Source organism: Phocoena sinus, chromosome 20 (assembly GCF_008692025.1).
Source record: "Phocoena sinus isolate mPhoSin1 chromosome 20, mPhoSin1.pri, whole genome shotgun sequence".
Lineage (NCBI taxonomy): Eukaryota > Metazoa > Chordata > Mammalia > Artiodactyla > Phocoenidae > Phocoena > Phocoena sinus.
Genome location: NC_045782.1, coordinates 44,533,403 through 44,556,175, shown reverse-complemented (window position 1 = coordinate 44,556,175; position 22,773 = coordinate 44,533,403). Strand labels below are relative to the sequence as shown.

Here is a 22,773-nt window from a genome sequence, read left to right as displayed (position 1 = left end):
GGGGGAGATGTAATGCACTGGGTGTCACAGGGTGCGCTTGGCTTCTTTTGTTTTTCTGCCCAGCTTTTCAGGTGTCTGTTTTCGCTACAGCAACTAAGCTCCTGAAGGGCAGAAAGCAGAGCCTGCATGTCTCTTGCCCTAGCTCTTAGCAGAGTTCTCAGTTGGTGGTGGGTTGCAGCATTGAGACTTCATTTTCCTGCCCTTTGATTCTTGGATTCAGTTTAAAATACAAGTTTGCTTTATCTTGAAGCCTCAGAAAATGGCCATGTCTTCATGGATGCCTAAATACTCTGGCCTTAGGGTACCTACCATTTGGGGAATAAAGAAGCTGACAGATCACAGCAGTTAGTTTACAGATTTCCCTTACCACCCTTGGATACTTTGCTCCTTATATGCAGTGGCAAGATATATGAGCACTGGTGGGAGACGCAAAAGAATTGTTAGGATTGCTGTGAAAATTGCAATGAAAGCAGTAACCCTCCAGGATTAGCTTTTTATAGCTGGAAAACCACTGGTGAAATTTTTATTCCAAGATCCTCAAAATCGCCAGGATGCTGCATTTTAGCCTGTTGGACTTCTGAAGTAATACTGGTAGCAACTGTTGTGCAGGTCTTTGAGGCCTTGCAATATAGAATTACTGATAGAAATGAGCCAGTTAAGAGGGAGGAAATGATGAGTTAGATGTTGTGAAGGAAAACAGATTGTACGGGGTTTATAACACTGGTTTGTAGTTTGCTCATAAAAGAGAATGCCTAACTGGAATTTATCTGATGAAAATCAAACCATTAAACCTGCTCAAGTAAAAACAGTGGCCATCTGCCAAGTAAAAGCATAATCACCATTTAGAAGTGAGCTTCACGTGCATTCCTGTCCACACACACCAGCGTGTCCCGTGGAGAAACCGCTTTCTGACTCCTGGTTTTCTCGCTGTTTTCACAGAGCCTGAGCCCTTGTGAAGCCGGCGATGACAAGTCTGAATGGTCGCCATGCCGAAAAAACCATTGACATGCCAAAACCGTCAACCCCCAGAGTGCACGTGCAGAGGTCCGTGTCCCGAGACACTATCGCCATCCACTTCTCGGCATCCGGGGAGGAGGAGGAGGAAGAGGAGGAGGAGTTCAGGGAGTACCTGGAGGAGGGGCTGGACGACCAAAGCATTGTAACGGGGCTCGAAGCCAAGGAAGACCTGTATCTTGAACCCCAGGGTGGCCATGACCCCGCTGGCCCTGGCGCCCAGCTCATCCTGGCAGACGGACTGTCCGTGTCCCCTGCCATCTTGCCCGTCTCCGAGAACACTGCAAAGCTGCTGGAGCCCCCTCCTGCAGCAGCACAAGTATTAAGCACGGTGCCATTGGCTCTGTCCCCGGGCTTGTCTTCGTCGGGGCCCTTAGCTAGCTCTCCCAGCGTGTCGTCCCTTTCTGAGCAGAAAACCAGTTCTTCCTCCCCGCTCTCCTCGCCTTCCAGGTCTCCCATCCTCCCTTCCAGTGCCTCGTCCTCCACCCTTTCCAGCGCAAAGCCCTTCATGAGCCTCGTGAAGTCCCTGTCGACCGAGGTGGAGCCAAAAGAATCCCCCCACCCGCCACGGCACCGGCACTTGATGAAGACGTTAGTCAAGTCTCTGTCCACCGACACCTCCAGGCAAGAGTCAGATAACGTGTCGTACAAGCCACCCGACTCCAAGCTGAATTTACACCTGTTCAAGCAGTTCACGCAGCCACGAAACACAGGTGGAGATTCCAAAACTGCACCCTCTTCCCCTCTGACGTCGCCTTCCGATACACGCTCCTTTTTTAAAGTGCCCGAAATGGAGGCGAAAATCGAAGACACTAAGCGACGCCTTTCCGAAGTCATATATGACCCTTTTCAGCTTTTTAGTAAAATTATAGGGGAAGAAAGTGGCAGCCATAGGCCCAAAGCCTTATCTTCAAGTGCTTCAGAGCTCTCCAATCTGTCCAGCCTGAACGGTCACTTGGAAAGCAATAACAACTACAGCATCAAGGAGGAGGAGTGTGACTCCGAGGGCGAGGGCTTGGGGAGCGACCCTGGCGTCCCCAGGAGTGACCATCCCCAGTCCTCCGAGGACCCTGTGAGAGAGGCAGAACCGAAGAGTTCTCAGGGGAGCAGTCTGAAGGAGGTAGGCCTGAAGACCGGCTCTCTGGTTCTTGAGAGGTGCTCTCTGTCTGCCTTGGTGAGCAAAGAGGATGAAGAGTTTTGCGAACTGTACACTGAGGACTTTGATTTGGAAACGGAGGGAGAGAGTAAAGCTGAGAGGCTCTCAGAAGTCCCTCTCAAGCCAGAGGTGCTGGCGGACGATGGCACGGCTCTGGACCGTGACCACGAGGTGGACTCGGCCATGCAGCACCCCGAATTGCCCGTGAAGACTCTGGGCTTCTTTGTCATGTGTGTCTATGCGTACCTCATCCTCCCCCTCCCCCAGTACGTGAGTGGACTCTTTCTGGGCATTGGCCTTGGATTCATGACTGCAGTTTGCATGATTTGGTTTTTTACACCACCAAGTGCTCATAAATATCACAGATTACATAAAAATCTACAACACTGGAACCCAAGGTCTCTGGATATCAAAGAACCTGAGATACTGAAGGTAAGCCTCTCCGCAGTAGCTGGCTGGCATCCAGCCTCATTTTAGATCTGACTTTATTCTTTTAGTTCATTGTCACAGGTTTTTGCCCAAGCAGTGTTTTTAAGACTTTGGGATCTGTTCATTCTCCAGGCACCCAAGAGACTTGTTTGGTAAACCTCATTCTAGTTCAGGTTTTGCCAGTTCACCATGTGGTTTTTCAAGGCTCTCCATGGCTCTGGAGAGTAGCATTTCCATCCAGTTTCCATTCCAGTCTCTCTCTAAATTTGCCAGGGATTTGCTACTTGCTCAGGATTCATTATAGCTAAGTCTGTTAGGATTAAATATTCTTGAGATCTCGGAGCAGGGTTAAATACTCCTGGAATGCAAGAGAAGGGACAGAGGAAGAGAAAGCAGACTAACGTCAGGGGTGGGCCACTGCTGGCACTACTCTTTGCCCTGCACACAGTGGGGTCTGGGCTCTAGAAGGAGGCATCACTTTCCCGTGCATATCAGATCTCAGGATTTGGGCCTCCTGAGGGGCGGCCGAGGCAAACCACTAGGGTGCAGAAAGAAACTACTAGAACTTCCATTTGTGTTTATTTCTGCATATTTAAAAAGTTTCTGGTTGTTGTGTGTTTCACAGTATACACCATATAGAAGTACAGCTGTAGCTTGTATAGGTCATAAGTCATAGGCACATACACACTTCTTTGTATATATATATTTTAATTTTGGTAAAATACACCTAACAGAATTTACCATCTTAACCATTTTTAAGTGTACAGTTCAGCGGTTTTATATTTAATATTCATTCACATTGTTGTACAGTCATCACTACCATCCAGCTTGTAAAACTGAAACTCTAAACCCACTAAACAATAACTCCCTATTTTCCGTTCTGCCTGGCTCCTGGTAACCACCGTTTTACTTTCTGTTTTTTTTATTTTGAATACTCTAAGTGTGTCATATTAGTGGAATCACACAGTATTTGTCTTTTTGTGACTGGCTTGTTTCACTTGGAATAATGTCCACAAGGTTCTTACCTGTTGTAGCATATTGCAGAATTTTGTTCCTTTTTTAAGGCTGAATAATATTCCATTGTATGTCTATACTTACTACATTTTGCTTATCCATTCATCTGTTGGTGGACACTGGGTTGTTTCCACATTTTTGCTATTGTGAGTAATGCTGCTATGAACGTGGGTGTATAAACAGGTTTTCAAGACCCTGCTTTCAATTCTTTGGGGTATGTACCCAAAAGTGAAATTGCTGGATCATATGGTAATTCTAATTTTGATATTTTGAGGAACTGCCGTACTATTTTCCACAGTGGCTGTACCATTTTACATTCCCACCAATAGTGTACAAGGATTCCAGTTTCTCCACATCTTTGCCAACACTTGTTATTTTGATAATTTTTTTATAATTCAAAGCTTGTTTGGTTTCTCTGTTAATAGGTTTGTCCTCCTCTCTGTTCAAATGAGTGCTCAAAAAATGGCACCATGATCTCTATTTATTACAACACAAAAACGAAAACAAAAACCCCGCAACAAAACAAGGGGAAGAACTCTCAGGGTCCAAAATACTGTTTGTCTTATTTTTTTTTTTAATTTCATAACCTTTTTTCCTTATTTAAAAAAAAATGCACTATCAATGTTTAAAAAACCACAGAAAACCCAAAGGAAAAAGATATTCTTTATCACACTAGTGGGAAGGAATTATAGTTAATATATAATATATACATATATGTAAATATATATTTGGTATATATCCTTGTTTTTTCCTACATTTCTGCATGTATGAGTACATATATCACACACATTCACACTCATGCACTCTTTTTGTTTTGATTTAATAGGATCATATATACAGGCATATCTCAGAGATATTGCAGGTTTGGTTCCAGAGCACCACAATAAAGCAAAATATTGCAGTAAGGGAGTCACACGAATTTTTGGTTTCCCAGTGCATATAAAAGTTATGTTTACACTATACTGTCCTCTGTTAAATGTGCAATAGCATTCAGTCTAAAAAAAACAGTGTATATATCTTAATTTAAAAATACTTCATTGCTACACAATATTGTAAATAAACTATACTTCAGTAAAATAAATTTTTTTTTAAAGTTATTGCTAAAAAATGTTAACCATCACCTGACAATTCCGGGTTGCCACAAACGTTCAATTTGCAAGAAATACAACATCAATGAAGCTTAGTAAAGGGAAACGCAATAAAATGAGATATGCCTGTGTTTTGCAGTTTAGTCTTTTTTTTTTTCCCTTTCACATGGCAATACGTTATGAGACTGTTTCTTTTTTAAGAGAAGCTGGTGCTGAATCTTGAGGCTATGGCACACTTAAGCTTAGCATTAATATAAGAAGTGGAGCAAAAGTGACTCATTATGCATGGTTGCTAAACTTTTTTGATAGGGTGGTGCAGTGACTACCTGAATTACATGCCCTCTAAGGAAGTTAGCGCTAACTTTAGCAAAGAAAAATGGTACTTACATTAACTCCAGTGCCTAATGACTGACTGCAGTATTCAGTTTAAACTGGTTTGAGCTCATAATTGTCTTGGGAAGATTTTACTTTTAATCCAGTCAATCTTTAATGCTGAGTCCAATTTACTAAGTAGTCTACTGATTAATCAGGAACTTACTACCTACACAGAGGATGACAAAGTTATAGCACAGTGTGGTTGTTTTGATTTGATCATTGAAACAGTAAAGGCAGCACTACGATGCTGAGCACCGACAGAGGGCTGAGTGTTGGGTATATTATCTCATTTAATCCTCATCACAACCCTTTTCAGTTAAGTTGTGTGCTCATGAGGACATGAAGGCACAGAGAGGGAAGTTACTTGCCCAGGGTCACGTAGCTAGTGAGTAGGGGAGCCATGCAGGACTGACTCTTTCCTTTCTTTCTTTCTTTCTTTTTTTTTTTAAGGAAGGTGTTTCACCCTTGATGCCTGGGATAAATGTGGTTTTTTGTTTCTTTTTTAAATAAATTTATTTATCTTTGGCTGCATTGGGTCTTCGTTGCTGCACGTGGGCTTTTCTCTAGTCACGGCGAGCAGGGGGCTGCTCTTTATTGTGGTACGCAGGCTTCTCATTGCAGTGGCTTCTCTTATTGTGGAGCATGGGGTCTAGGCGCATGGGCTTCAGTAGTTGTGGCATGCGGGCTCAGTAGTTGTGGCTCACGGGCTCTAGAGCACAGATTCAGTAGTTGTGGCACACGGGCTTTGTTGCTCCACGGCATGTGGGATCTTCCCAGACCAGGGCTCGAACCTATGTCTCCTGCATTGGCAGGCGGATTCTTAAACCACTGCACCACCAGGGAAGTCCCGGGCCTTGGTTTCTTTATAAAACGGTTCTGTGAACCTGTTTCTGGGGGGAGTTGAAAGAGTCATTTTTTGAATATGGCTTGATTCCAGGGATTCGTCAGCTGGTTTGAGTTATTTTCTGTGCATCTGATGCTATTTAGTTGTTTTTTTATAAAGGATATGATGCAATTCTTGAGGGCAGGTATGGAAAAATTTTTAAACATTCACTGATATAGGAGGCTATAAAACCTCACTCTGTGATAAAACTCTCTAGTACAGAGGCCTAGCCCCTTGATCCTGCATACTTCCTGCCCTAAGTAGACTACATCTGGAAGCCCATGAACCAGTCAGGCGGGGAGCTTGGTGCTCGGGACTGTTTTAGGAGACCATGTGATTTTAAACCTCTGAACAATGTAAGTTCTCATCGGTGGGCCTCGGCAGTCCTTGCAGCCTGGACTGAGAGTCTGGTTCCTTTATTGGCTTCATAAACAATTCAAGGAGCATTGCAGTTTTGTTTTGTTTTTTTTGATGTGCCTTCACATGACAAGGAAACGGGAGGAGAAAAGTAAAGCTTTTCTGTACTTTATCCAGGTGATTTTATTATTCCATCCATACTGCAGACATTTGTGTTTACAAATGACACTGCAGCAGTGATGAGTGTGTGGGCTGGTGAGCCAAAAAGACTGCTTTGCAGCCAAGTAGTAACTCTTCTCAAAGACTGCTGTGGGGTTGGTTAGGCCTCATGGTACCCTACCACCTCCCCAGTAACCCCACCAATCAGCAGCTCTACTGTCTGGAATAGAAGCTGTCGAAGCCTCTGTGAGGCCAAAGAGCTGTCACAAAGTCCACAGAATAACTCTCAGAACCTTCTCCAAAGCCTGCTTGTTCTTAATGATGGGAATTCATAGCTAATACGAAGCAGCAGTTAGGAGAAAGATGTCACCACCTGCATTCATAATAAAGTGACATGTGAATGCATGAAAGCCGGGGGAAGACCAAAATGTTAGGAGAAGCTAATGGGACTTACAGCATGGGGGTCTGGGTAAGTTAGCTCCTGGCGGGGCCTTGTTTGTGCCACTGAGTCCAGGGGCGGCATTGTGAGCAACACCCCTAGGTGGTAACCTTCCGGGGTTTTACTTTGGGTGACTAGCTAGATACCCTGAACTAGGGGCCCTGGGAAAGAATGGGAGAATGAGGCATTTAGAGTCAGCATGTTGCACTTGGGATGTTTGCCTTGCTGAGTGTTCTTAAGCAAGTTGGATGCTCTTTCTTTTCCAAGAATGTACTTGTCGCATGACCAGGAGTATACATACAGTCAGTCTCCATATCCTCAGGTTCCCTGTCCCCATACTCAACCAACTGGGGATCAAAAATATTTGGAAAAAAATTCCAGGAAGTTTCAAAAAGCACAACTTGAATTTGCTGCATGCTGGCAACTATTTGCATAGCGTTTACATTGTATTTACAACCATTTACATAGCATTTACCCTGTCTTAGGTGTTATAAGTAATCTAGAGATGATTTAAAGTATATGGGGTGGGGGCACTTCACTGGTCCAGTGGGCAGACTGCATGCTGTCAATGCAGGGGGCCCGGGTTTGCTCCCTAGTTGGGGAACTAGATCCCGCACGCATGCCTAAAGTAAGAGCCTGCATACTGCAACGAAGATCCCATGTGCTGCAACTAAGGCCTGGCGCAGCCTAAATAAGTAAATATTCAAAAAATAATAAAGTATATGGGGGAGGGCTGTGCGTAGTTTTTATGCAAATACTACACCATTTTATATGAGGGACTTGAGCATCTGTGGATTTTGGTATCTGCGGGGGTCTTGGAACCAGGCCCCCTTGGATGCTGAGGCACGATTGTATTTAATTCAGTGCCGTTCTTGCACACTAAGTTTCCACATGTCTATAATGAGAAACTTCCTGAAGATTTCAAAAGGTTCTTGGGTTTATGTTTGAGTGTATGACATGTAGTTGTGAATTACATTCATGAGTAAATTCTTTATCTCAGACTTATAAACCACCTGCAGAACACAGCAGTAGGGTGTTGGTTTCAGGAGTGATGATGTGTCTCTTTTTGAAAGATATGGCCTAGAAGGTTGACTAATATTACATTTACACCATTGCAAAACTAACAAATTAATTTTGGAGAACCTTTTTTCCTTAGGTCATGTCATATTTACATATTTAATAAGAGGGATAGGTTTTTATAATAATTGCATTCCCTAAATACAGGCTGTGGTTTTGACATATAAAAGAATACTTTTTAGGGAGAACATTATCAGTTTTGAGAAGAAATTCTAAATTGTAAGTTTAATCTCAATTTCATGCAATTCTTTCTTTTCAGAAATTAGAGTGAGCAAACTTTAAGGCAAAAACAGCCTCATTATATACAGCCAAAAGAGACTCACTGCATACAGCCAAAAAAGGTTGCTCTTTTTTGGTGTCTTATAATCCTTAATACAATGAGTACAAGAAATAAAAAAAAGTATTTCTTTCCATGCTGTACTTAACTGAAAATATCCTGCCCCTCTAATGGGTCACTTAAGTTTCTGTGTTTGGCATTTATAATCATGGCTATTTCCCAGTGCCCCTTGTTGCTTAGGGGAGTTTGTCGGGTGCAGTGTTTCATTGCAGACACTCTCACTTGCAAGCAGGTACCCCATGTTTTGAGTTGGTTGGAGAAGCAACTGTGGGGAAAATGCTTCCTGAATTACACAGGAGCAATGGTAAGGATGTCAGGTGGCCCCAGCATGATTTTTTTCATCTTTTATTTTTTAATGTTTTATTGTAGGGGATTTCAAGTATATACAAAAGTAGAGAGAAGAGTATAATGAATCCCCATGTATCCAATACTCAGCTTCAACAATTATCAACATTTTGCCAGTTTTCCTCTTAACCTATTAACTTATGGCATGGCTGAACCGTAATTCTGGTCCACCTATAGCTAACTGCAGTTTTGTAGCATCATTTCCTTGGGAAAATGCATCCTGAATTCCAGCTAGCTATTGGAGGACCATCCTTTCTGGCTTTGTTCCAGGTGTCATCTGTGGAGTGAAGAGAGAGGCTGTGAGCATTGTGGGTCTGAGATTTCTCAAATCATGTTTTTTTTGAAAAGTAAAGTATTAATCATGAAAAAATATCAATGCTATATACCATTTCACTTCTAAATTTTATATGTAATATATAAAGAAGATACAAAATCCATCGAAGATTGTTCTTATTGTGCAATAATTAGCCTTTCCTTTGCCATCCCCCAAAGACAAGGAGATTGTAAGCAGGATGGCCCCAGGGCATGAGCATGTTGTCATGTTGATGCCCCAGAGGCTCTTGTGAACTCTGATTCATTCTGTTTCTCCTTTCAGTGGTCTCCAAAATGGGTTGCTGAAGGCACGATCCAAGAAGAAAATATTAAAGTTTCTTTTTGTATATATTTTTACTCTTTTTATCTATAAGAACGTAAAAAAGCCTTGCTAATATTTAACATACAGATGACCATATGTTGACCTTTGGTCAAAATCCTTGGAAATTATCAAGAAGACTGTTTGAAATACGGATTTACATCCATTATCATTAACAGTGAGCCTCACCCTAAGTATATATATTGAGCCTTGATGTGTCAGCTGAAGATAGTACAAAGCTGTCAGAAAGCCAAAACTAATAGTGAAAAGGCTAATTATTTCATTTTTTGCTCTTTATTTCTATTTTTAATTTTTATAAAAGCTGTATTATATTAGAACATGTATATAATTTATAAGTAAATGTCTACATTCTGAGTATATACTCAAAAAAATTTAACTGACAGGATATGTGATCTAAAGCTGATCTACTAATTTATTTGCTTGCTGATCTATTTTATAATTTCAACACTTGTTAATGTGATTTAATGTTTATCGTGTATTCACATAACTCAGACCTTGATTATTTTATTGGTTCATCTGATATGATGTTGTTTTTCTGTCTAATTTACATGCTTGTTATCTCCTACCTCTACCACTGTCTGCCAAGTCACATACCTGAATTTACAAGGTGCTGCCCTAAAGGATAGGAAAAACTAGGATAAAGGCCATTTTCCCAGGCAGAGACTGTGGCTTAAGCCCTGACTCCAGTGTGTCTGGTGACACTACTGTGAAGGTGACCTTGAAGCAGGCAGTTGGAGGATGTGGATAGTATTGATGCTGGCGCTTCCCTCCTTTAATGTACTTTTTTTTTTAAGATACTGTCTTCAATCAGCATTTATTTTGAATGTTGACTATTTGCTTGAGGCTATCATTCATAGTGTGAGTTCTGTCTGTAGGTCTGTCTTTCATGGGTAAAGTCAAATTAGCATCTAAAGTTCTGTAAAGTTTAGTAGACTGTTCCTGCCGTATTCTCTAAGTCCATGATCTGTGATATTATGTTTTGACTGATGACTCCAGTTCTAAACCATTAACACATCAAAAAGGGTTTGAGCCTGGCAAAGAGAAAGCCCTGCTTATGTTTTAGTTTGGGAGACAAACGAAAAATAATCACACTTTTGTGTGATTTTTCAGAGATGTTTTTCAGCGGCAAGGGACCTTGGGTCCTGGCTCTGTTCTTATGTTTAGGATTTGCTCCTTCCCTGATAGAGTAGATGAAGGAATGATGCAGGGGATCTGAGTGGCAGGGGCCTTGAGGCCAGCACAACCACGTGACAGGAGGGTGTCAGCCCAGGCACCCCACACACTGAAGATAGAGAAATCCCCATTGCGTCCTCAGGCCAGAGGGATGGCACATTTCTTTGGTCACCTCAGCATCAAGCTGACGAAGAGAGCATTGGCCTTGACCTCCTGACTGGCACTGTAACTGAAAGTGAGCACAATAATAATTCTTCCAGACTTTATTATTTTGCAAAAGGTTAATTGTAGCTTTTAATCTTTCCAAGTATTAAACGAGTCCCTTTATAGATTGTGGTTTGTACTTTCAGCCAGACATGGCTTCTAAATCCAGCGGAGAATTGAAGAGAAACCCCTGACCTTTTACAACTGGGATCACAGGACCAGTCTGTGGGCCAGACAGCTGCAGCCCAGCTGACTGCGGTCATTGTCCCCCAGCGGCGGGCACTGTCTCTGTTTTGACAGTTCCAGCGTCAGAAAGAAACAAGGCTTGTCTGAGACGCTCTAGTGTGGGTTGAGAGCATCTCTGAGTTCTTTAGTTGAGTTGTTGAAATGGAATGAGTTGCTAACTGTATCTGTACCTCTTTAGACCCACCCACATAACGAAACAAAGTTGGAGAAAGATCTTACTTGGTAAGGAATTCAGGGTGAAGACTTTTAGAACAGCTGCGCAGTGGACAGTTGGTCACTATTTGGGGAACACGATGAAGACCTTGGAGTTGCTGCACTGCTCACAGGATTGGATATTTGGTCGCTTAGGTGTGGAAATTCCATGTGCAGCTTAACCCAGGGAGTAGGTCAAGCCCCAGGTAAAATTTAGCTGATTGGTAGTATCCAAAGGCAGTCAGGGGACTTCCCTGGTGATCCAGTGGTTAAGATTCCATGCTTCTGCTACAGGAGCTGCAGGTTGGATCCCTGGTCGGGGGACTATGATCCCACACGCTGCATGGGCCACAAAAAAAAAAAAGGCAATCAGGGTTTGCACTGGGTAATTGCTTCCTGCAAGGGCAACCTGGATTTGAGTCAGTAGGGGTGCATTAGGGGGCAGAACAGGGAACTCGGAAAGCAGTCGTGCCTGGCCACCTGTTGGCCTGAGCCTCCCAGTGGCCAGTCTGCATCCTGGATGCCTGACAATGTGGGTTAAGCAGCAGCTCTCGTGATTCTCTCCGGGTTTCCTATCAAAGCTTGTAATGTTCCAGAAAGAACCCTACGTGGGAGTCAGGACACCTGGGCTCTAGTCACAACACTGCCCTCTCCTCTATAGATAAGAAGTGGCTAATTCAGTTTCTGTCCTGAAAAGCTTTAACAATTTTTACTCTTCGTTGTCTTTCTGAGGTTACTTCCTTTCTTGTTCTGTGCTCCTTTTTTTTTAATTTTATTTATTTTTGGCTGTGTTAGGGCTTTCTCTAGTTGCGGCGAGCAGGGGCTACTCTTCGTTGCGGTGCGCGGGTTTCTCATTGCAGTGGCTTCTCTTTGTTGCAGAGCACGGGCTCTAGGCGTGCAGGCTTCAGTAGTTGTGGTGCACAGGCTCAGTAGTTGTAGCATGCAGGCGCAGTAGTTGTGGCTTGGGGGCTCTAGAGCACAGTCTCAGTCATTGTGGCTCGCGAGCTCTAGAGCGCATGCTCAGTAGTTGTGGCACATGGGCTTAGTTGCTCCGCGGCATGTGGGATCTTCCGGGACCAGGGCTCGAACCTGTGTCCCCTGTGTTGGCAGGCAGATTCTTAACGGCTGCACCACCAGGGCAGTCCCTGTTCTGTGCTCTTTGGTGCGATAATAATTTGGTGTTTCTCTTCAGGAACAGGGACCACGTCTTCTATTTCAAATAAGCCCTACAGTTCCCTGTGCTTAGTAGGATCTCAACTCATTCCTTCTCTCCACCTGTGCAGCCACAACTATCCCTACAGGCTGTGATGAGCACACCAGTCTGTCCTACTTACTTGTGCTTTACAGATTTTATTTAATCCTCACAGCCACCCTCTGAATTAGGCTACATTTATGTATTCAGTTGACAAACATTTGTTACAACTGTGATTGTCTTGAGTTTGTAGTTAAGCAAACCAGGCAGTTAATGAATACAGTGATAGGAGGAAGGTAACAGAGAACTGAGCCTAGGTAATCAGGGAAGCTTCCGAGGAGAAGCGTCATCTTTGCCATGACCTGAGGGATGACCAGGAGTTAGCCAGACTAAAGGTGGGGCTGTGCTGTGGAAGTGGGGTAGGAGCCTGGACCTCGTAGTCAGGCAGACTTGGTTTAAGTCCCAGATTTGCCACTCCACAGACCACTTTTTTAACCCCTGTCTAAGCAAATCTCTTAACCTCGCTCACCGCTTTCCTCACCTGCAAATTCTTAGGGAATTGGCAGAAGTAAAGGAGATAATGCATGTGAGAGCCAGGATCATAATGTGAGCTTAAATGCCAGCTATTATAACGAATATTAATATCGGTATTTAAAAAATCATATGCATAAGATTTGTTCCTTTTCTATATGCAGACTGTACCTCAACAAGGTGCTGTTATCGTGGAGAAAGTCATTATGGCTTGAGCAGAGTGGGAGGTGGGGACCAGGGATGCATGAAGTTGGGAAGTAAGGTGTGCAGGACCCTTTTACAGGTGAGAAAACCAAGGGTCTCAGGCTAAGCATCATCCAACTAGGCGGTAAGTAGTCAAGCCAGGATTGGAACCCAATTGTTTCAGACTCTTTGCTGTTCTGCTAATGGATGTGGGTTGGCTTCAGTGCCTGTGTTTGGACCAGCAGCCCTTCATGTAATCAAGTAAGATCAAGGATCCAGTCTCACTGAAGCTAACAAATGATTGTTCACAATAGATGTGCAGTTCAAATCCTGATTTGTGAGTTGTATTTATTTGGTTTTGGCAGCTGTGGACTTTAGCCTCTGATAGATTTTTCACACGGTACCGCAGGAAGGAGGAAATGTGAAGATAAAAGGGAAGGAGAACCCACAGGTGCCTTTGTGTTTAGAGCTCAGCCACAGGTGATTGTGAAAGGATGGGGGTTGGGAGGAGGAGGGTCAAGCCAGCTCCAATCCCAGCTTGAAGAAGGGAGTTTGCCTGCTCGGGCTTTCCCAAGGAAAAGCAGCTCCTGGATTCTCTTCCTAGGCCTACCCCTGCCTCTCACCACTGTCTCCTCCAGTGGGGCAGGCAGGGTCCTGTGGTTTTGAGCTGTGGAGGACTTGAAACTCTTCTCCATATTCCTGGGAATCAGGCTAGTGTTCTAGTGTTCTTGCAGCTTGGTCCGTGGTAGAGGGTGACCTGTCCCTGTCAGAGCTGTCAGCAAAGAAGGACAGCCACATCTCATCTCAGAACTGTGGCCACGTGGGCGGACACAGGCTGTGGCCCAGTGAGAACTCTGTAGAGGGCTCAGGTGGTAGCTCAGGCTGCTGGGTCAAGAGCCTGGCTTTGTGGCTAAAAACCAGTCCCTGAAGCACTTGGAAACAGTTGCTCTTGTTAACCAGATGTGAGAATTTGATGAGGAACAAAAACTGAGCAGCTGTTTCTTAGACTAGTGCAGAGTGATGGCTCTTCACCTGAGCAAGCCTGTAAACGGATGAGCTGATGCAGGGCTTGTGTCCCAACACGCGTGCCTGTGTCTTGTCTTTTTTCTACTAAAAATCAAAGGAATAAGCTAAAAGTGTTATGTAAGTTTGTTCACAAGTTGAGTATCTTTTAATGATCTTATAGAACTATAAGAGTTTTAAAAACTTTAGCCTTTTACCTAGATTACTTTTGTTCTTATTCCTGAGTTTTTAATATTTGATGTTAGCTTTTTAAAGGGGTTTTGAATTTCTAAAATAGAATGTTTCACCTGGAGACAGGTTTAGATTATCTTCTCATTCAATTAGGTAAAGCACCTACTAACACTGCATAAACCTGCATGTATGGAAGTGTCAGTAAGGAAAGAGGAGGGTTTTGACCATCCTGGTTGAGCCCAGTGTCTAGGTCTGAAAAGCTGGAACCCAAGAATTGGGCATGGGCTGTCTAGTAGAGTAGACACCAGCCACATTTGGCCGTTGAGCAGGGAAGTGTAGCTAGTTTGAACTGAGATGTGCTCTAAGTGTAAAATACATAATGGATTTTGAAGACAGTACAAAACAAAGAATGTAAAATCTTATTAATAATTTTTAATATTTATTACATGTTGAAATGATAATTTGGATATATTGGGTTAAATAAAATACATTGTTAAAATTAATTTCACCTGCTTTTTTCTTTTTTAGTGTGGCTACTAGACAATTTAAAACTACATATTTTCATGATGCACATTTATGGCTCATGTTGTATTTCCATTGGATAGTGAGTGCTTCCCTGAATAATTCTGCGTTTTCTGACTTAGGAAAGAAAAAATGAAAGCAATTGGGTAGAAACAATCTTTTATTCCTAAATTTCTCTTAATTCATAAATCAAATAATCTGTCCAGTCGCAGGAGTTTCGAAAAGGGGGAATTCTCTAAAAATTACTCTGTTTCTCAGAGGCTGTCTTATTATTTAAGAGTAACTTCATAGTATAAAGCTTGTCTTTTTTTCCCTTCAGCCTTTCTAGTCTGATGGTGACTGGATGATAACTGTAATGTTGGGAATTTTGTCGAAAATTCCAGAACCGTGTTAGTTCTATTGCCTTTTTTATATGTCTACTATAATCTAACATAGCTGGGAACTAATGAAAAATATTTTATATGGAGATATTATTGCAGAAATGTTTGTCATATCAAATTATGATTGTCATAATTCAAAAGTCTTTAAATAAAGGGTGAGCATCTCAGCTAAGATGTTGTGATGGACCCACAAATGTATCACACATATTCTGTATCCTCAAGTAGCCTCTGCTTTAGCCAGGAGGTATACATTCAGAGTGAAATGACTCAAAAGAGCAATCCCAGGTGGGGACCATATGGCCAAATGGCTTATAAAGGACACTGATAGCAAGTTGCTATTTTAATTTCATAGTTATTCCTTGACCGTTAGAACTTCTTAAGCACCAGTCCCTCCTTCCCTCCCTCCATGGATTCTTCTTGGTTTTAGTAGCACTGCATGTAAACTCAACCTGGCCTTGAGCATGGCTCTGAAGCAGCCTAGAAAAATCAGATCTGCTGCAAGTTCTCTATTAATCTAGTTGCCTTTAGAACTTTAAGCCTAGTAAACCTGTTATATGTAAGAAAGTATTTTCTGCAACCAAATTGGATAAAAAGAGAACTGTGGATTATATGTCAGGAGATGTTTAGCGAAAAATGCTTGTGTTTAAAAAGACAAATAAATACATTTATAGAAAACTCTACCCAACAACAGCAGAATGCATATTTTTTTTTAGTGTACATGGAACATTCCCCAGATAGACGATATTCTGGGCCATAAAACAAACCTTAACAAGTTGAAAAGAACTGAAATTATACAAAGCAAGTTCTCTGACTATAATGGAAGTAAACTAGAAAACAATAACCAAAAGATGTCTGGAAAATTCGCAAATATTTGGAAATTAAACATACTTCTGATTAGCCATGGGTCCAAAGATAGTCACAAGGGAAAGTAGAAAATATTTTCAATTGAATAAAATTGAAAATACAGCAAATCAAAAATTGCAGCTGATGCGGTGCTTAGAGATAAATTAATAGCAATAAATGATTATATTAGAAAAGAAGAAATGTTACCAATATCAGGACTGAAAGAAAGGACATCACTACAGACTCTACAGACATTAAAAGAATAATAGGGAAATATTACAAAAAACATTATGCCCAGAAGCTGGATAACTTAGATGAAACAGACAAATTTCCTTATAAGATAAACTATCAAAGCCCACTCAAGAAGAACTAGATAACCTGAATAGTCCAATAGTAACTAAAGAAATTGAATTCATAGTTTAAAACCTTTCTACAAAGAAAACTCCGGACCCACATGGCTTCCATGGCGAATTTACCAAACCTTTAAGGAAGAAATATTAATTCTACACAAACTCCTCCAGAAAATAGAAGGAACACTTCCCAGCTCATTTTATGAGGCTAGATAATAATACCAAAAGATACTGCAAAAAGACTATAGACCAACTTCCTTCATGCACTTGGACAAATGAACAAAGCACTAGCGAACCAAATTCAGCAGTGTATATAAAGGATAATAATAGTGTTGTGCTGGTAAACTGGCTCTCCGGTTGGTGGGGGGAGCCCTCTTTGTACTGATTTCCATGGTGTAAATCTCCCACCGTGGCCAGTTGCAAGTTACCAACATAAGGTCACTGAATGTGGAGTTGGGAAAAGATGTGTAGAATCAGCTCTCATGAGCTGGTATAGTCCAGCTTCAGCATGTCATGACCCATGCATAATCTTCCCAAGAATGCGAACTGTTCAACATTCAAAAATCAATGAACGTACTTCACCATAATAACAGACTAAAGAAAAAGACAAAAATTGTGAACCAAAAATCATGCTTAGTTCTATACTTAGCAAAATAAGCCCACCCAAACTGATGCTCCAACAGTTCAGTCCACTTCAGGCCTCACTGTGCTCTGTATCGCTTGTCCCCTTTTTTGCTTCATTGCTTTGATCATTGCTGTTTCTTTACAAACACCTAGATTACACTCTCTTCCCATGGCCACTGCTCACTCATCCAACATTTTTTTTTTTTTTTTTTTTTGCTCATGGGCCCAGCCGCTCCGCGGCATGTGGGATCCTCCCAGACCGGGGCACGAACCCGCGTCCCCTGCATCGGCAGGCGGACTCTCAACCACTGCGCCACCAGGGAAGCCCCAACATTTTTTAATAGATGCAATGACTCATTGGGAAGAGGGTGAGATATTCCTAGCTCATGCAAAAGATCTACTGAGGTGTATAAATCCATATAATTGGCTCATAAATTTCACACACACACACACACACACACACACATACCCCCAATGATAAAGAAGCATGTTTGTCTGTTTTTATTTCCAATAACACACTCAGGATATTCTTTGTGAGGACTTTTTAAAAATAGTTACTCTAGTGGGGTCATAGGATGGTGAAATGAAGACCAGTTCTTCTCTACTGTTCTGGGAGTACCCTTGGGTCAAGAATGTTGTTGTTGTTGTTGTTTTTAAACGTCTTTACTGGAGTATAATTGCTTCACAATGTTGTGTTAGTTTCTGCTATATAACAAAGTGTATCAGCTATATGTATACATATTCCCTCCCTCTTGCATCTCCCTCCCACCCTCCCTATCCCACCCCTCTAGGTGGTCACAGAGCACCGAGCTGATCTCCCTGTGCTATGCAGCTGCTTCCCACTAGCTACCTGTTTTACATTTGATAGTGTATATATGTCCATGCCACTCTCTCACTTCATCCCAGCTTATCCTTCCCCCTCCCCATGACCTCAGGTCCATCCTCTACATCTGCGTCTTTATTCCTGTCCTGTCCCTAGGTTCATCAGAACCTTTTTTTTTTTTTTTTAGGTTCCATATATATGTGTTAGCATACGGTATTTGTTTTTCTCTTTCTGACTTACTTCACTCTATATGACAGACTCAAGGTCCATCCACCACACTACAAATAACTCAATTTCGTTTCTTTTTATGGTTGAGTAATATTCCATTGTATATATGTGCCACATCTTTATCCATTCATCTGTTGATGGACACTTAGGTTACTTCCATGTCCTGGCTATTGTTAATAGTGCTGCAGTGAACGTTGTGGTACATGTCTCTTTTTGAATTATGGTTTTCTCCGGATATATGCCCAGTAGTGGGATTGCTGGGTCATATGGTAGTTCTATTTTTAGTTTTTTAAGGAACCTCCATACTCAACATCAGTAATCATTAGAGAAACGCAAATCAAAACTACAGTGAGGTATCACCTCACACCGGTCTGAATGGCCATCATCAAAAAAATCTACAAACAATGAATGCTGGAGAGGGTGTGGAGAAAATGCTATTCTTTTTAAAATCTTTGTATCAACTCCTGACACACTGCTTGGCACATAGAAAGATTCACTGCATGTTTGGCTGAATGGATGAATGAATAAAAGAGAATTTTGAGCATCCCTCACTTGCCGAGGCTCTTAATTCAAGATTTTAGTGTGAGGCTCAAATACTCACCATGGAAATGGCTATTCTTTGAGAAGAATGACAATCCCAACTCTACTGTAGTGATCTTCAGCATTTCTCTGCTCATTTCAAAGACATAAAGTGAGGGGAGTGGGAACACAGTAATTAAAATTCCCTAGAGAACTTCTTTTAAAGAGATCTGGACCACCCATGTCATCTGAAAAAGTACCGTGGGGCTGGCAGAGTGTTAAATGATGAATACTGATTACAGCTATGAGACTAGCTTTAGCACTGTTCTGTTGTGTGTAAGGGTTGTGTGTTGTTCATACCTTCAACATGTTTGCTCTCTGTACTCATACGTTGATTCTTAAACATATTAATTAACATATAATTCTTAAACATTTAAGTTACTATATATCTTTGAATTTTGACATACCATTGATCATATCTGTGATTTATTTAATGCCTGAGTCTCGATCATCTGCTTTACTATGTGATTTCACTGAGATAGAAATGGGGAGTGGTATGGTAACATGAGTTAATATGGTCTGTGAAATGTCAAAGATTGTTTGCAGGTGGGCTGTGTCTGATTAATTAAGAAGGCCAGACTGGGTGGGATTACTAGTCCCCAGAGGAGGTCAGGCTGAGACAACTTCTTCTATTTACATGAACTAAACTTTTGAGTTTCCTGATTTGCCTTTCAGCTTTAAAGAAAAGAAACAAAAGCTTTAATTATTTAGGAAAATGGACATTGTCATTCTCCCCCTAAATCCAGGTTTTTAGTTAACAAAAACATACCAAATCACCCCTCAGCACAATTATCCTTCAAGCTCAGAGACTTGTCTCAGCAACCTCTTGTCATCAGTAAGTTAATACTGGCATCGTAGTCAAGTTTGGTTTCAGTGCCCTGAATACCAGAGTGGTCATCATTTTCATACTGAATCAGGTGTCTGTTTATTCTGATTTTACTAAAGGAAGTTTTTCTCCATCAGGGATGGATGAATGAGATTTACAACTATGATCCAGAAACTTACCATGCGACTTTGACACATTCAGTCTTTGTTCGACTTGAGGGTGGGACCGTAAGGCTTTCAAAGCCCAATAAAAATATATCCAGGAGGGCAAGCTACAATGAAACAAAGCCAGAGGTGACCTACGTCAGCCAGAAAATCTACGACCTGTCCGACAGCAAGGTGAGCCCAACTAATTTGGAAGCTTAGATGAATGAAAAGCATTTGGAATCTTGGACGCTTTACTGTAATTTTTCCCCTTAACAGGTTGTGTGTTTAAAGTATTAGTGTAATTTAGAGCAGTGCCTCTCAAACATTAACGTGAATATGAATCACCTGAGCGTCTTTCAAAGTACAGAATCTGATTCAGCAGCTATGAGCAGGGCCTGGGAGTCTGCATGTTTATGAGCTCCCAGGTGATATCCATGCTGCTGGTCCACAGCCCACACTCTGAGAAGCAAAGGCATCATACACTCTTCTGACGCTGAGAGTTAGTTTTTTTGGTCAAACAAAAGCCACGTGTGGTGGTGCTAGGCTAATAACTAACGCAAGCTCTGTAAATGTGAAAATTATGGAAAATTATGCAAAATAACCACATTTTGATAAAGTATCCTTCTGCTTTTGAGAAATGTAAATTATTTGTTATTCCAAAAAGCTATAGGTTCTCTTTTCTTGTAAATCTTGTGAGTGATCTTTGAGTTTCTCCAAAATGGCAGAATTATTTAAAATAGTTTTTTGACGAATTTATTCTTAACTTGTGGTTGATAAACTTGAGCTTCCCATCAAGATCTAATTTAATAAATTCTTCTTTTTCCCCCCAGCTTAGGTTTGGCCCAGGGTCATTAAACTCAGTCGATATCCAAACTTAGTTGATGATAATCCATTAAATAATTATTCTGCTACTGTTACCTGAAAATCGTAGATATTTGTAACTCATGCGAAATTCTTGAATATCTACTTTCTGGAATTATTTTGAAAGATAAGTCATTTCTAAAAATTCTAGTTTCTGAAGTCACGTTATGGACAGGTGGTAATTCTTTCACGTTCATCATTTTAGTCAAAAATACTATGAAGTTTGCATCTGTGCTCTGCATAGTAGTAATGCACCATGTAGCCAATTCTTAATTTAGAGTGTAAATCCTTTCCCTTTCTCTGTAGATTTATCTTGTGCCTAAAAGTTTGGCTCGAAAGCGAATCTGGAATAAAAAGTACCCCATTTGTATCGAGCTTGGTCGACAAGATGACTTTATGTCTAAGGCCCAGACTGATAAAGAGACTTCTGAAGAAAAGCCACCAGCTGAGAGGGAGTTGGGAGGCGAGGACCCTAAGAAGCCAACCCACCCTCAGGAGGGAACACGATCTGGCCAGCGAGATCAGATACTCTATCTCTTTGGGAGAACTGGCCGAGAAAAAGAGGAGTGGTTTAGGAGATTTATTCTGGCATCTAAGCTGAAGTTGGAAACCAGGAAGCCACCTGGTGTCTCTGGAAGTAAACCAGGTAATGACGTGTGCTAAATGCTTATGTATTTTTAAAGGGCCCGTGGGAGAATCAAGAGAGAGTCCCGGGTAGGAAGAGAGGAAGACCACCGTGAATTGATGACTGTCTGCCACCTAAGGTGTATTCATGGATTATTTGCCTTCTAGGCTGCTCACTGCAATACTTTGTACTGAATCATTTAACCAGTGATGGAACCATTTGCAGATGTATTGTTTTTGCCTTTGCTGGTTCCTTAGAGATTATATCAATATTTATGTTTATGTACTGTGGCTCCTCTGAGAGAAGCAGCAGAAGGAGAACCCTAGTTATAATAAGAAGGCCAGTGAGAAGGCAGCTTATGCTCTCAAGCTCCTGGCCTTCAACATGGCCTCCACGCCTGAGATTGCCATCGAAGCACAGAATCCTTGGCCTCCTGACTCACTGCTTCTGCCATCGATTACCCCGCCCCTCTGCTCATTTCCTGTCCCTCTGTCCCATGTACTTTGCTTGGAACAGCACTGAATCTCTCACCGTCCTCCAGACATACTGTGCCCTGTCATTGCTTTTTGCGTATGCTGTTCCCTCTACCTGGAATGCTCTTCCCCCACCTAGGCCGGGAAAATGCCAACTGTTTCTTCAAGGGGCAGTCCAGAGGTCACTGTCTGTGAAAGTCACTGCTGGAGGAAGCGCCTCTCAGCTCTTGGGCAGAGGGACTCACCCTGTCCCTTCTGCCCTGAAAGTCCTTTTCAGCACGGTGCTTATTACAGAAAATTGTGCTTTATTTGCCTAGGTGCCCGAGTTCAAGGGCAGGGACTGTGTATGTCTTATCTTTCTTTTTAATGTGGAGTTGGCCCAGAGAAAGTGCTCGATGAAAAATGTGTTGAATGAATGAATGAAAGATGTTTGTCCATCCACAGCTTATGGCAATTCCAGTTAGCTTTCTGCCCACTTTCTGTGTGCCCCTTGGGCTGTGTCAGTCCTTCATCTGACCCCAAGAGAGCACCAGAAAAAAAGAAAAAGGTACCTACCAGATATGTATCATGGCTCCCATTCCTCTGAATTGTCTTCAAGAAGAATAAAAACTGTTCTAAAAAGTTATCTATCATTACAATGGAAGGTGTCTTTCAGGGTGGGAAATAAATATGTATATTTTAAATAGTCATTTATAGCATTTTAGCTGCTTTTCAACTGTACCCAGTGGAGTTTGCTCTGTGTTCCATTTCCTTTGCCGTCGTTTTCCTCATCTGTGTTAACAGCCATCACTTCTTTGCTCCAGGGGTTTTGCCATCACACAGCAGACACAACAGTCCCTCGGGGCATCTGACCCACAGCCGCAGCAGCAGCAAGGGCAGCGTGGAGGAGATCATGCCCCAGCCGAAGCAGAAGGAGCTAGCGGGCAGTGTACGGCAGAAGATGCTTCTGGACTACAGGGTGTACATGGCCAGGTGTGTCCCCCAAGAAAACCGAAGCCCCCAAAGGAGCCCAGCGCAGAGTGCGGAGAGCAGCCCCACAGCTGGGAAGAAGGTAAAGCTGGCTGCCTGGGGGTAGCTTTTTTGCTCTTAGATTTGTTTCCTCATACATAAGCCCTTTGAGCGCCTCTTTTGTACCAGGCCCTGTTCTAGGCATTGAGGACACAGTGCTGAACCAGACAGATGAGGGCTGTGCTCTTTAGGGAGCTTGGACTCTAGTCACGGAGACAGCAAGCAGCAAACAGCAAACATCAGGT

The 22,773-nt window shown here is 42.2% G+C and overlaps 1 protein-coding gene across 4 annotated transcripts in view; it reads left to right on the top strand.

The window, feature by feature from the left end:
- TEX2 (testis expressed 2) overlaps positions 1-22,773 on the top strand; it is a 108,172-nt gene that overhangs the window by 46,650 nt on the left and 38,749 nt on the right. For all 4 annotated transcript variants that reach the window (XM_032616269.1, XM_032616270.1, XM_032616272.1 and 1 more), the window contains exons 2-5: positions 940-2,602; positions 19,553-19,753; positions 20,729-21,068; positions 22,324-22,571. In XM_032616269.1, the coding sequence (XP_032472160.1) occupies positions 965-2,602; positions 19,553-19,753; positions 20,729-21,068; positions 22,324-22,571 (2,427 nt within the window). In that variant the 5' untranslated portion in view covers positions 940-964. The remainder of the gene's footprint in view (positions 1-939; positions 2,603-19,552; positions 19,754-20,728; positions 21,069-22,323; positions 22,572-22,773) is intronic.